This window comes from Anomaloglossus baeobatrachus, chromosome 5, assembly GCF_048569485.1.
Source record: "Anomaloglossus baeobatrachus isolate aAnoBae1 chromosome 5, aAnoBae1.hap1, whole genome shotgun sequence".
Lineage (NCBI taxonomy): Eukaryota > Metazoa > Chordata > Amphibia > Anura > Aromobatidae > Anomaloglossus > Anomaloglossus baeobatrachus.
Window position 1 is genome coordinate 389,319,205 of NC_134357.1, and position 15,027 is coordinate 389,334,231.

Genomic DNA, 15,027 nt, shown 5'->3' on the forward strand with positions numbered 1-15,027 from the left:
AGGCTTGATCATGGCAGCGTCTATGAGACAGCTGACATGATCAACCCGTAAGTAAAGTGAAAACACACCGAAAAATCCTTTATATTACATAAAACACAAAAAAGCTCCTGGTTCACCCGTTTATTAACCCCCCCGAAACACACAGCTCCAACGTAATCCACGTCCTGCGATGCTTGCATCCAGCCGCGACTGACACACAGCTGAATGCAGCCTCGCAGAGAGGTAATTACCGGTCATTTCCCACGGCCGGTAATGTGAACACACTACAGACCGTGAGAAATGCAGCGTGTGCTCACAGGGACTCTATCTATCCCTCTATCTAACTATCTAGCTATCTCTCTATCTATTCTTCTATCTATTTATCTGCTATCTAGGAAAAGGCTTCTTTTTTTTTCTTCAATGTGCTTTATTGCATTGAATGCATTAAAGCACATGTACCAACCCGCACGCGGCAAAACCGCGGCAATACCGCGAACAATACCGCGGGCAAACCGCATGGGGATTTCGGGTGCGGTTTGCCGCGTTTTTTTTTACCGGGGGTGCGGTAATCTTTCAATGCCTGCGGAATTTTCTTGAGAAAATTCCATTTTCCAGTGCGCACAAAGCCTAAGAGGAAGTTTTATTTATCTTTTTAACTGCCTCCCTAATATATATTTACACTATATTTCATTATATAATATAAAATGTATCCTTATTAATACATAATTTTACTAAAATTGGAAGAAAATGAACACATTTACATTACAACGTTTCATAGGCTTTATTTTGTCTCCTTTGACAAAACATAAATTATTTCTGAAAGTGATGATACACATACATACATATAGCTATAGGTTACTATACTTATGATTAATTGCAGGCTATTTATACAGCACAAATGAAATAGTTCAGTATTTCAATGACACTCTAAAGAGCAGAATAACATTGGTAATGATATAGCTCCATTGATAAATACTTATAAGTTGTGCATTCATTTTATATTTACCCGTTCTATTAATTAGTGTAACTGAAATGCCTATATGAAAACCTACTTTAAATAAAATCATCAATGCTAAAATTAAAGAAATACTAAATAGAAGTTGCCTAAATAGACAACTCTCTATTAATATTTAAAATATTGGTGAATTTAAAGTAAACAAAAAGATAAAATTTCCCAATATAAGGAAGGTCTTAAAATTTTTTATAGCGTAAAAGTTGGCCAGAGTATATTAAAAATAAAATAGTTCTCTCCAGCTACTATCATAGGAATGAGCCTAATCATGTAAATGTTCTATGTTGGCATACGGGTAAATATCATGCTTTTGTGGATGTCTCTACAATCTGTCATAAGTAGAAATGTCACCATCACAGTACAATTTCTGGAAACACTAAGAACCTTTTATTTTAAAAACATGCAAGGCTTCCTCAAGTTTTCTCTCAGGACGAAGTAGAGTTGAGTGTCAAATAGAGGATTTCTTTGTGGAAATTTGCCTGAGCATTGACCAGATGGAATAAATTTAGAAAACCACTGTCTTCCTCATTGCGTCCCCCTGCAAAAAAAAAAATAAAAAAATCTTGACTACTGGGGGTGCATATAGAGTTTTTTTTTTCAATTTTAAAGTTTTATTGGTTTCAAAAGAAAAACATACAGATAGTTACATTGTCCAATACCTTAAGATGTTAGGTGTTATAGCATTGAAATAGAACAAGCCTTTACAACAGGTCCAGGCCTTAAGGCTACTTTACACGCTGCAATATCGGTCCTGCCCCCATCTGTTGTGCGACACGGGCAAATCGCTGCCCGTGCCGCACAACATCGCGCAGACCCGTCACACATACTTACCTGCCCGGCGACGTCGCTGTGACCGGCGAACCGCCTCCTTTCTAAGAGGGCGGTCCGTGCGGCGTCACAGCAACGTCACTGAGCGGCCGCCCAATAGAAGCGGAGGGGCGGAGATGAGTGGCCGGAACATCCCGCCCACCTCCTTCCTTCCTCATAGCGGTCGGGAGGCAGGTAAGGAGAGGTTCCTCGTTCCTGCGGCTATGTGTGCTGCCGCAGGAGCGACGAACTACATCGTTACTGCTGCAGTAACGATAATCGAGAATGGACCCCCATGTCACCGATGAGCGATTTTGCACGTTTTTGCAACGATGCAAAATCGCTCATCGGTGTCACACGCAGCAACATCGCTAATGCGGCCGGATGTGCGTCACAAATTCCGTTACCCCAACGACTCCGCATTAGCGATGTCGCAGCGTGTAAAGCCCCCTTTAGGCTCAACAACTACACAACAGTAGATTGGAAAAAATTGGACAACGAGTCTTACCAGAGATAAGAACATATCAGATGTACAGAGAAATGCACGGGGAGAAATAAGAACCAAAAGGAGAGGAACGGGTTTAGAATGTGAATCAGTGAATAGAGAGATATTGGGGAGGATGTGTGATGACCGGGACGGTATTTTCATCTGTTGAATCTAAAAGAGGAGAGTGAATAAATGTTTTCTAGGGAGTGATACATGCCAAGGAGTCTGAGCACCGGGAGTCAATTAAAGCTAAGAACTTGGGGCCCGAGAGGAAAACCTCCCACGTGAGCCATTTAGAGGCGGTTTCCACTATCTGACCCCGCGACTGGGCCACCACCATCTCCATACGGTGTACTGTATTCACCTCTGTCGCCCATTCCTCTATGGCCGGTGGAGTGGGATCTTTCCAATGTCGTGGGATCACAGTCTTGGCGGCCTGGAGGAGGGGGCCCATGAGGGATTTTTTTTATACTTTTGTTCTGAGATTTCAAACATAAATAGCAAGACTGCCTCAGGGCGACTAGGGACTATGGTCCCCGTGACCTCTTGAATGGCCGCCAATACTTTGCTCCAAAAGACCGTCAGACTCGGGCAGGACCACCATATATGGGTCATGGTGCCGCCCTGGGCTCCGCAATACTGTTAGGGCCAAATGGACGGGCAGACCCGGGAGGTGGATCCACTGGGCCGAACTCCCTGATGAGGGAAAGGAGTCCGGTAGCCGGAGCACTTTAGGTAGCAGGACAGTCCGTGCACTGGAACACAATGGAGAAGTCCCTGGGACCACGAGGTTACTGATGGTGGTTCGGGTGACGGAGCTCAGGTTCGGAAGCCGAGATGATGTCAGGCGGGGTCCGGAACCGTTGGAACAAGATGACGGGTCACCGCAGGGAACCGAGATGGTACGGACTGTCAGGATGGCAGATGGGCAGCGTTCGGGGTTCGCGACACAGCAGGACCGGATGGCGATGCAGGATCGGCTCTAGAAGACAGAGAGGTAAGTATCTCACAGAACACAAGGAGACCTGACTCCTAGCTTGGGAAAACACGAAGAACAGGCCCCGCTCCCTTGGACATTAACCCCCTTTATACCCTGTACCTGTGTGCCTCATTTCCTGTCAGTGGACACTGGCCCTTTAAGAAAGGGTCAGTGACCGCGCGCGCGCCCTAATGCGCATGCGCGCGGCCCGGGTGCCAGAAGCCATGGCAGGAAGCTGAGAGGAGGACGCAGGAGAGCCGGCCAGGGACTGGGAAGCCGACGGGCGCCGGGAGCGGGGACCAGGAGGCCTGGGGAGCGCGGACACCGGAGGCTGGAGAGCGGGAAGCGTGGCAGGTGAGCCGGGGAGCGGAGCAGAGGACCCGGGGAGCGGAGCAGAGGACCCGGGGAGGGGAGCAGAGGACCCAGGGAGCGTGACAAATACCAACATACATCCGGTACTTCGGGACACCACACATGAAGGGATGATGGGACCCTATACCACCTGGAGAGGATCTTGTAGCAGGTTTCCTGCATTCTTGTGGCAACCACGGACCTATGGGTCAGGCGGAAACATCGTTTCCACTGATCCCTGGGAAACGTCTTGTTGAGCTCTGCTTCCCACGCGGTACAGAAGCGGGGAAGTGAAGTCTCCGCAGCCTCTGTCAGGATCTTATAAATCCTTGATATGGCATGTCGAGTGTCAGGTACGTTCAAAGGGAGTTATTTTGTTAAGTTTGCAAGTTATCCACTTTCTGTGAGGCCCCCTTCACATGTCCGTGAAAATCACACACGTGTTTCACGGACGTGTCAAAGGTTCCTTTTTTCCCTCCATGTGCCGTTTTTATGGCACTACGTGTGTTCTCAGTGTGTTATCCGTGATAACACACGGAGAACGGAACTTTCTGCTCACCTGTCCCTGGCGTCGCTGTCCGTGGTGCTGATCTTCGGTCTCCAGCCCTGCTGACTCCCCGCTGCTGCCGGCCGCAGTGAAGTGAATATTAAATAAGCATAATGAGCGGCGGTCAGCAGCAAGTGACAGCAACGACAGAGATTGGAGGGCTGGAGAAGGTGAGTAAAGGTTTTTGTTTTCTCTGACACGTGTGTTTCTCCGGCGCATGTCACACGGGACCGCATCCACACTACATCCGTGTGGTACGGGTGCGGGCTGTGTGACACCTGTGCTGCCGGAGAAAAACGGACACGCATCCGTGTAGAGCACACGGACACATGTCTGCTCCACACGGAGGCACGAGCCAATGGCTGCACACGTGCGTGCACATAAACCCATTGATTTTAATGGGTATACGTGTGCCCGTGTCTCCGGTGCATGCGGGCTCGGACCTAGCACGTACCAGAGACACGTGCGTGTGAAGGGGACCTGAGATAGAGAATAACTTCCCTATCGCTGGGGGTCTGACGCTGGGTCTGCCCTGTGAGAACGGAGCGGAGAACAATCATGATCACTGCTGATCCCATTCATTCTTATTAAAGTTTCAAACACCCGCTGAGCGCTGATAACTTCCTGTTGGACCCCTAGTGATCGGGAAGTTATCACCTGAACAATGACTATGGCATAGTGTTCAAATTTTAAGATTAAACCTGTTTTATGAAATTAGATGGTTTTGTAAACATTATAAAGGGGGCTTTACACGCAACGACATCGCTAACGAGACGTCGTTGGGGTCACAGAATTCGCAACGCACATCCGGCCTCGTTAGCGATGTCGTTGCGTGTGAAACGCAGGAACGACCGTTAACGATAAAAATTACTCACCAGATTATTGATCGTTGACACGTCGTTCTAATCTCAAATATCGTTGATGTTGCAGGGCGCAGGTTGTTCATCATTCCTGCGGCAGCACACATCGCTATGTGTGAGACCGCAGGAATGAGGAACAACATCGTACCTGCGGCCGCCCGCAATGAGGAAGGAAGAATGTGGGCGGGATGTTCCGGCCGCTCATCTCCGTCCCTCCGCTTCTATTGGGCGGCCGCTTAGTGAAGCCGCTGTGACGCTGAACGAACCTCCCCCTTAGAAAGGAGGCGGTTCACCGGCCGCAGCAACGTCGCTGGGCAGGTAAGTATGTGTGACAGGGACTAACGATGTTGTGCGCCACGGGCATCGATTTTCCCATGACACACAACCGACGGGGGCGTGTGCTAGCGATGTCGCTGTGTGTAAAGTGGCCTTAATTAGAAAAAATAAAAATTGCCCCAAATTCACAAAGTATAAAGGGTTTCAGAAGACATCAGTATTATAAGTATTACGGTTCAATCACATCTACATATAAATATCCCAAGCGCAATCTGATAAAAAAAAATCTAATTGCGCTGAGTCCAATGTTAAACAATAGGGCAGTACTGATTCAGCTGTACTTGGCCTCAGGAAAAATTTACAGTATGCTGCGTATGGTCACCTAAAATTGCCAAGACTTGCCAATGCAAATCTATGGGTGCAAGAAAGATACCGTATTTTTCAGACTATAAGACGCACCCTGGTTTTAGGGGAGGAAAATAGAAAAATAAAATTTTAAGCAAAAAATGTGGTCATGACACACTGTTATGGGGCGAGGATCTGCTGCTGACACTGTTATGGGGGTAATGTCCCCAAATTCTCTACTAAGGTGCCGCATCCTGGTAATGATCCTCCTGCCCTGTAAATACAGTATATGTCCCTCATCCTGCTATATACCGTCATCCTGCCATATGGCCGCATCCTGCTATATACTGGCATATGGCCGCATCCTGCTATATAACCCATCATGGCATATGGCCCCATCCTGCTATATACCCCCATCCTGCTCATAATATACCCCCACACTGCTCATAATATACCCCCATCCTGCTCATAATATACCCCCATCCTGCTCATAATATACCCCCATCCTGCTCATAATATACCCCCATCCTGCTCATATGCCCCCATCCTGCTGATATGCCCCCATCCTGCTGATATGACCCCATCCTGCTGATATGACCCCATCCTGCTGATATGACCCCATCCTGCTCATATGACCCCATCCTGCTCATATGATCCCATCCTGCTCATATACCCCATCCTGCTCATATGACCCCATCCTGCTCATATGACCCCCATCCTGCTCATATGACCCCCATCCTGCTCATATGACCCCCATCCTGCTCATATGACCCCATCCGGCTCATATGACCCCCATCCTGCTCATATGACCCACATCCTGCTCATATGACCCCATCCTGCTCATATGACCCCATCCTGCTCATATGACCCCCATCCTGCTCATATGACCCCCATCCTGCTCATATGACCCCATCCGGCTCATATGACCCCCATCCTGCTCATATGACCCCCATCCTGCTCATATGACCCCATCCTGCTCATATGACCCCATCCTGCTCATATGACCCCATCCTGTGGCACATAAAAAAAATAAACGTTCATACTCACCTCACCTCACTCCCTGCAGCATCGCTCGTCCTCCCGTCTGTGTCAGCGGCAGCGCCGCTGAGTGGCGCCGTCCCCGTTACCCTGCTGCATTGCGATCATCTCCTGTGTCTGTGCCGGCGGCTGCATTTGGACACGTGCGCACAGCGATGACGTCATCGCTGTGCACGCCACTAGTCTCCACCCAGCCGCCGGCACAGACACAGGAGATGATCGCGATGCAGCAGGGTAACGGGGACGGCTCCACTCAGCGGCGCTGCCGCTGACACAGACGGGAGGACGAGCGATGCTGCAGGGGAACGGTGAGTACTGTACACTGATTCACTGCTCCCCGCGCGGATGATGATGCGCGGGGAACAGTGAATACAGCCGCACATGATCACTCCAGGCTGTAGTTGCCAGGGGTGATCATGCGGGCCGGCTGTTTATCCTCCACCCATCATCCCGCCCACCTGTCAGTGCCTGCTTCTGCGCTGAGGGATGATGGGCGGGGGATGGGCGTGCATATTAAATGAGCGGGTCCACGTGGTCACGGCAGGCTGCTACAGCCTGCTCGTGCCCCCGATGACCCGCTCCACCGCAGCACCCTCATTCCCCGCAGCCACATTCAGACCATAAGACGCACCACCCACTTTCCCCCAACATTTGGGGGGAAAAAAGTACTTATTATGGTCCGAAAAATACGGTAATCTGACATCATACAAACCATGCATTGCTGTCTATTTTTTAAGAATATATTACCATTTTGTAGCATAGAACACTGTAAATGGTCCCGTAAATGATTGCTGAATAATAGCTGCTGAGAAAAAAAATGCATTGCATACGGACAGCATACACATGTTATAAGAATGCTAGCTGAGAAAATAGATTCCCTATAGCATTCTATTCTCACCCTCTTGGGCCCTGGCTATACAGCGGAGCTCAACACTCTAAAGTTGACTTGATACCCACGCTCCACGTCGGCTTGACCTACTAAATCCTAAATGTCCCTAGTTAAGATGAATTGGGACAGGGAGTGATTTTTAAGAGGTCAGAGTATAGAATTGTCAAAAGAACCCCCTCTCAAAGAATGCACCAGAGAAGGAAAGTGTGTGATAGTTGAACAAAAGTTTGTAGTATAGTGCCTCTATAGATGCTAGTTAGAATAAATATGTAATTTTAGTTTTTAGGGAGGACTACGTGAGGATCTTTCTGAGGGTCTATCCCCCACCGAGGATCTGATGAAATTTACACAGAAGTAATATTCTTTAAGAGGGTATTACGGTTACAGATTTCTGTACAATATAACTAGGGTCCTGAGGGCTGTGTGCTATTATATCTAGTAAAAAATGACTACCTGATTGGTCCACACTCAGTCTCATCAAAAATATGGGTACTTCTTTTATAAATGTAATAGAAGATACATACATACAGTATACAGATATCATTAGACACTATCCCAATGTTCCAGTAGCTAAATTTCTACAACTATATGCTCTAACAGCCACGCTACCGTACAATATACACTGGAGATCAAAATTAGAGAACAATGTATGATCAGTTGCTTTTTTCAGGAATAATGTAATCTACATTGATCAACATTTGAAGGGTTTTTGGTAAGGGGTACACCATGCCACTAGAACAGTTTTAAAAAAGATCCAAAGTTTATCAACATAAAACCTTTATTTTTCCCAAAACATGATGAGCATAAATAGAGAACGACAATGACTGTAGCACAGAGAAAGATTATAGGTAAATTATCTGAAGGTAACAACAATCACCAATCAGTATGAAGTGTACAGGCATTTGCTTTGAATGACTTCAGCACATCTGCGGCCACAGGACATCACTAGTCTCTCACACTGGTCTGGTGTGATTTTGGCCCACTCTTCTTCCAGTCTCTTCCACTGTTTGTGAACTGTTGTGGGTTTCTTGGCCATAACTTTGCCACCACAGATGTTCCAGAGATTTTCTATTGGGTTTAGATCAGGACTCTGGGCTGGCCATTTCATTGTTTCAATGTTTTTTGTTTCAAGGAATTTCTTTACCCGTTTTGCTATGTGACAGGGGGCATTGTCCTGCATGAAAATTGCTGGCTGATTGAGTGATGAACGCATGTAAGAAACCACATTTTGTTGAAGAAGGTTCTGATACACACTTGCATTCACTCTGCCATGTAGCTGTATGAGAGGTCCAACTCCTGCTGCAGAAAAGATTCCCCACACCATGACACTTCCTCCACCACCTTTCACTGAATTCTTAACGTTTTGCCCATGGCTTGGGGTTTATAGATGTTAGTTAAAACAATTACTAATTTAAAATTTTAGGTCTGTGAGGACAGAAAAAGGGGCACTAACCTGAGATGACTGATTGTAGCAAATCCATGATAGTACGAGCAAAGGAGTTTTCTATGTTCTGCAAGAAGGTTTTCCTCTCTTGCGAAGTGCTAAAAACTTTACTAATTCTCTGCATCATTTTCACTGCCCAATCCATGCAGTACAAATCCTTTTCACAAACCTGACTTGCATAAAAAAGATGTTCGCTAAGAAAATGTTGGATGAACGGGAAACTAAAGAACAACAGACATCTTTAAATATTTTATCCCATCAGGACATTGGTGTGCTAACATACCTACTGAACAGGGTGCCAAAACTCTGCTTCACTAAACCATGATACAGAGCATGCTATATAGAAACCTCTTTGGAATATTACCATACATTTTTTTCAGACAGGGCATTTACAGTACATTTGTTGTCTTGTTCCTGTTACACAAATATACTTAGGTTCTCTTTAACATAAGGTAAAACAATCTACAGAAGAATTCCCTTCTTTCCTATATATTTCCAACTCCAATTCAATTTTATGCTAGTGACAGAAACAGCACAGTCCACCTTGCTTTTCCTGTACCCTTGGTCACTTCAGAGTGTGATGGGAATACCCCTCTTTCATGTAATGATTTATACCTTTCTGAGTGAAGTAAAGAAAATATAAAACTAGACATAGTAGTAGTAGTAAAACCACCATTCACATTACACTAATGTTGTCCGAACCCACTGATACTGACGTGAGCTGCTGACAATTTAATGAGTATGAGGGGCTCCCAACTCATGAATTTTAACAGTTGATACTTTTATTTGGCAGGAACATAAGCTGCCACCAGATGAGTCTGCTAGTGCCTCTCTCTTAAACACAGGCGCATTCAGTTGAGCATTCCTGTGCATGAGAGAGTCAGGAGAGATAGCAGTTTTTCAGCCAACAGGATCTATGTGTAATAGGTCTTTAACACTAGAACTACTGAGGTAGTCATTTTGACTACTTTGCACCATGTATTTCTATATAGGTGACACGAGTCCAGTAGTTCTAGTGTTAAGATGTGGTATAAAGGGTTGCATCTTATTTTAATACCCACTGTAAGAAACCATTTTTGTAGCAGCTGTAACATGCTGATTGCACTAAACACTCACCAGAGCAAGAAAGACTACTATTCTGGCTAGATCTGCTGTACGCCCATTCACTGCTTTACTGGCCATGAAGGTAAAACAAATACTGTTTCCACTTAGGATGAGAAGGCGGGCATTGTTTTCTAGTAGCCAATCATGAGGGACCACTGAAAAAGAAGTCATGTTAACAATAGAAGTAAATCTTCATGTCTGCTGTGATTTAAGGTTCCATTTTGCAAAACCTGGAGGCATATGGGGTAGAGTAAGCCCTGATATATTCCTATGGCCTCAGCTGCATTATGGCTCCATGCAACGTGGAGATTTTACAGAGCCATTAAATGGCGGTATCCATGGTTTCCAAAGGTCCATTTACACTGCAACATTTTTGAGACCAAGTCAAACATTAGTTCATTGGGTCGGTGAAATTATCTTTTGAGCTGCACAAAAGATCATCGTTTTCAGCAGCAGATCATCCTGTGTAAAAAGGCCTCATGATGTTGAGAACTATGGCAGCACCTTTGGCTTGCAGTGAGTTAACAGGTAACCTTAACATTAATAAACATTTATAAACTTATGGGGAGGTGCAGGGGGGGCCAAGCCCCCCTTTTCATCACTATATTGGTCAGGTGGAAACATCACCACACCCACTAACCAAGCCACTCATGCCCACTAACCAAGCCGGTCATGCCCACTAACCAAGCTAGTCGTGCCCAAGATCCTTCTAGTCACTGGGATATAGTCACAACCATCAGTAAAAAGCTATAATGGAATTAGCATAAATAACAGGGGGAGGAACAACAGGCAGGGGGGCTGAAATCACTATGAAAACCCACCCCAGCTATTATCTGCTCCGTAGCTGCTGTCAATCAAAAAAACGGATTTTTGTGTACTCACCATAAAATCGTTTTCTCTTAGCCATCATTGGGGGACACAGGACCATGGGTGTTATGCTGCTTATCCATAGGAAGACACTAAGTAGATGCAAAGATGTTAGCTCCTCCCCTGCAGTATACACCCCCTTACCTAGCCAGGCTACTTCAGTTTTAGTACACAAGCAGTAGGAGAACAAGTAACAAAAAACGTGAGTGAATACTCATAACAAAGTACTGAGAGAGAAAAAAGATAAGGCCCAACAGGGCAACAGGTAGGGTGCTGTGTCCCCCAATGATGGCTAAGAGAAAACGATTTTACGGTGAGTACACAAAAATCCGTTTTTCTCTGACGCCTCATTGGGGGACACAGGACCATGGGACATCCTAAAGTAGTCCCTGGGAGGGTAAACAAACAACGCAACCCAAGGACTAGGAACCAGTCCCAGATAGCCAGGAGCGCCTACTGAGATAGGTGCTCCACTATCGTTTGCAGAATTTTCCTACCTAGGTTCGCCTCAGCCGAAGCCTGGGTATGGACTCGGTAATGCTTTGAAACAGTATGTAGGCAAGACCAGGTCACAGCCTTACACCCCTGTTCCACTGAAGCCTGATGCCTAAATGGCCCAAGAGGCGCCAATTGCTCGCGTGGAATAAGTCCGCAGCCCACTAGGAATGGGCTTGAGTTGCGAGCGGTAGACCTCCTGGATCGCAGAGCGAATCTAGCGAGCCAGCGTTGCCTATGAAGCTGCGTCTCCTTTCTTAGGCCTTTCAGGAATGACAAATAAGGAGTCCATGTTTCTAAAGGGGCTGTCCTGGGTACGTAATATCTGAGAGCCCTCACAAGGTCTAGCGAATATAGGAACCTTTCCACCCTATGGACTGGGTGTGGACAAAAGGAAGGCAGAACAATGTCCTTGTTCATATGAAAGGGGAAGTACCCTTCGGAAGAAAATCCGGAAGGGGGCGTAGAACCACCTTGTCCTGATGAAAGATCAGAAAGGGTTCGCGGCAAGAGAGTGCTGCCAGTTCCGAAACTTGTCTGATGGACGTAATCGCCACTAAGAATGTTCCCTTCCAGGAGAGAAGAGCAAGAGAAGATTCCTTAAAAGGTTCAAAGGGGGACCCTGGATACCGTAGAAAACGAGATTGAGGTCCCATGGGTCCAGCGACCGTTTATACGGGGGAACTACATGGGAAACGCCTTTGAGGAAAGTCTTGACTTGCGGATTGCAAGCTAGGCGGTATTGATAGAATATTGAGAGAGATGAAACCTGCCCCTTAAGGGAGGTGAGGGCCAACCCCTTTTGCAACCTGAATGCAAAAAAAATCAAGAATTCTGGGGATCGCCAGAAGCATAGGTTGAACATTAGATTCCCTGCACTGGGAAAGGAAAGTTTTCCACGTACGGTGGTAAATACGAGATGAAGGCCGGTTTTTGGGCACTGTACATGGTGGAGATGACCGCGGGAGAGAATCTCGCTCTTGTTAAAGTCCAGGTCTCAATGGCCAGGCCGTAAGCTTCAGGGCTCTGGAGTTCTGATGAGAAATGGGCCCTTGGGTCAGCAGGTCTGGGATGCTTACGAGGCGCCATGATCAATTGTACTAATTCGGCATACCAGGCGCACCTGGGCTAGTCCGGTGATATTAGTATCACCGGGACTCCTTCTGCCTTGATCTTCCTGATTACTCGCGGCAGCAGTGGCAGAGGCGAAAAACGTGTAAGTTAGACGGAATCGACTTCAGGAGACTAGAGCATCCGCGCCGATGGACTGTGGATCACGTTACCTGGCTAAGAACGCGGGTACCTTTGCGTTCAACCTTGAGGCCATTAGATCCATGTCTGGTGTACCCCAGCGAGTGCAGATGTGTGGGAACACTTCTGGGTGAAGAAAACACTCTCCGGCGGACAGGCCTTGGCGACTTAGAAGGACCACCACCCAATTCTCTACTCCAGGTATGTGTAACGCTGAAAACACAGTCCCCCGTCGATTCGGCCCAGGTGAGGATCCTGAGGACCTTGAAATAAGCTGCCTTGCTGCTGGTACCTCCCTGCCGATTGACCTACGCCACAGCTGTTGCATTGTCCAATTGGACCCGAATCAAACGACCTGCTAGCAGAAGGGGGGAATGACCTGAGCGCGAGAAAGATCGCACTGATTTTCAGGATGATTTCTGGGAAGGGAAGACTCCTGGGGCGTCCAACGTCCCCAAGCAGTGTAGAGTCAGTACGCTGCTCCCCAGACTAAGAGGCTGGCGTCCGTGGTCAGGAGTAGGCAGTCCACTTGCGGGAGAAAAACTCCCTCTCGATATGGAAGAGGACTGAAGCCACCAGCAAAGCGCATACCTGACTGAAGGTGTCAGGTGAAAAATTCGTCAAAGGAAAAAAGGGGCTCTTGTCCCAGGCAGCTAGAAGCGCAAGCTGCAGTGGGCGGTGGTGTGGCTAAGCGAGCAGTACTGCCTCTATAGCCGCTGCTATCCTACCTAGCACTCTCATACTGAATCGTATTGAGCAAGAGGATTATGTAGAAGACAGTGTACCGCTTGTTGTAGAGCGGTCGCCTTGTCTTGAGGGAGAAAGATCAAGCCCCGAAGGGTACACAGAGACATGCCCAGGGAGGTGAAGGGTTTTGACGGGACCAGGGATGATTTGACTGGAGTCAGAAGCCACCCTAAGCGGGATAGGCTGCCCACAGAGATCTGCACGCTGGTTGAGCCCTTGATGAGGAGGTCATCTAAGCAAGGCAGAACAGCCACTCTCCTGGCGTAAAGGGCACTCATGGCGGCCGCCATGACCTTTGTTAAGACCCTTGGTGCTGTGGCAGAGCCGAGGGTAGGGCCACAAATGAAAAAAAAAAAAAAGAAGTCCTGAACAGCGAAGCAGAGGAACTTTTGGTGAGCTGGAGCAATGGGTATGTGCAGGTACGCCACCCTGATAGCTAGGGAAGCAAGGAATTCTCCTTTGACCATAAAGGTAATAATGGACCCTAGGAATTCCATTCTGAATCTCCTTATGTGCACATGTTTGCTCAGGTGTTAGAGGTCCAGGATCGGTCGAGCTGACCCGTCCTTTTTTGGGGACCACGAGAGGTTGGAAGAGAAGGCCTTGAACCTCTCGCCGTCCAGAACCGGTACCATTACCCCTGCCGTTTGGAGGGAGTGGATCGCTGAGGAGAAAGGTTTGAGAGAAAATACTGCCCAGGGGATCGGGTCCGGAATCCAATGTGGTAACCAGAAGACACAAGGTATCGCACCCATTTGTGGTCTGAGGCGCCAGCCCAGATGGAGGAGGACGAGACTCCTTGGTCTTTGTTTAGACTGCCAGGACGAGATGGACTCGGGGAGGGCTGAGAAGGTCGGGCCCTGAGCGTCTAGTAAAAAAACATCCTGGGCTAGAGTTGGGGGAGGGAGGTACTCTTTTCCTCCCATGGCGTCAGACAAAAAAAAAGCCTGTCCAGACGAACGGCAAACCATCGGTCTGGAAAGGAGTACTGTGAGAGGCTTCTTAGAGACTGAGTCCGCTCTCCATTATCGGAACCAGAGGGCCTTACGGCTTGCTATGGTATTTGAGGCGGCAATAACTGCGCAGGTAGCAGCGTCGAGGGAGGCCTGCATGAGGTACTCTGCCGTCGCAGCAATGTGAACTGTTACATCTGTGAGGGTCTGAGGGAAACTGGTAGTCCTGGTGCCTATGCGACCCACACGGAAGGGGAGAGGGACCCGCAGCCTCAAGGTGGAGCGATCGAGATGCTCTACTTGTCTGTCTGTCGGGTCCTTGAAGTAGGATCCATCAAGTTAAAGACAGGAGGGTCCTTCAGGCAGGTGGAAGCCGGGTGAGGGTCCACCGAGGCCGGATCGGCCCAGCCCTTAGAGACAGCTAAGCTAAAGGGGTGCCGGGACTCCATGAGTTTACGGATACCGAAGCGCCGTCAAAAAACCTTTTTTTTTTTTTTTTTTGAGGTTTCTTCACCCTTTTAAAGGAGACCGCATGGTCAGTAGTAGTGGATGGGAGATCTTCCACATGCAGAGTTTTGGTTAATTGCTGCAATAAG

At 47.6% G+C, this 15,027-nt stretch overlaps 1 protein-coding gene across 3 annotated transcripts in view; it reads right to left on the bottom strand.

The window, feature by feature from the left end:
- Positions 1-1,110: 1,110 nt before the first annotated feature.
- The window catches only part of FBXO47 (F-box protein 47), a 242,821-nt gene continuing 228,904 nt past the window's right edge, over positions 1,111-15,027 (bottom strand). For 2 of the 3 annotated variants that reach the window (XM_075347655.1, XM_075347654.1), the window contains exons 9-11: positions 10,131-10,273; positions 9,024-9,183; positions 1,111-1,529 (exon numbers count right to left, since the gene is read on the bottom strand). In XM_075347655.1, coding sequence (XP_075203770.1) covers positions 1,417-1,529; positions 9,024-9,183; positions 10,131-10,273 — 416 coding nt within the window. In that variant the 3' untranslated portion in view covers positions 1,111-1,416. Of the gene's footprint in view, positions 1,530-9,023; positions 9,188-10,130; positions 10,274-15,027 lie in introns of those variants that run through there. The other variant, XM_075347656.1, reaches the window with a different exon arrangement.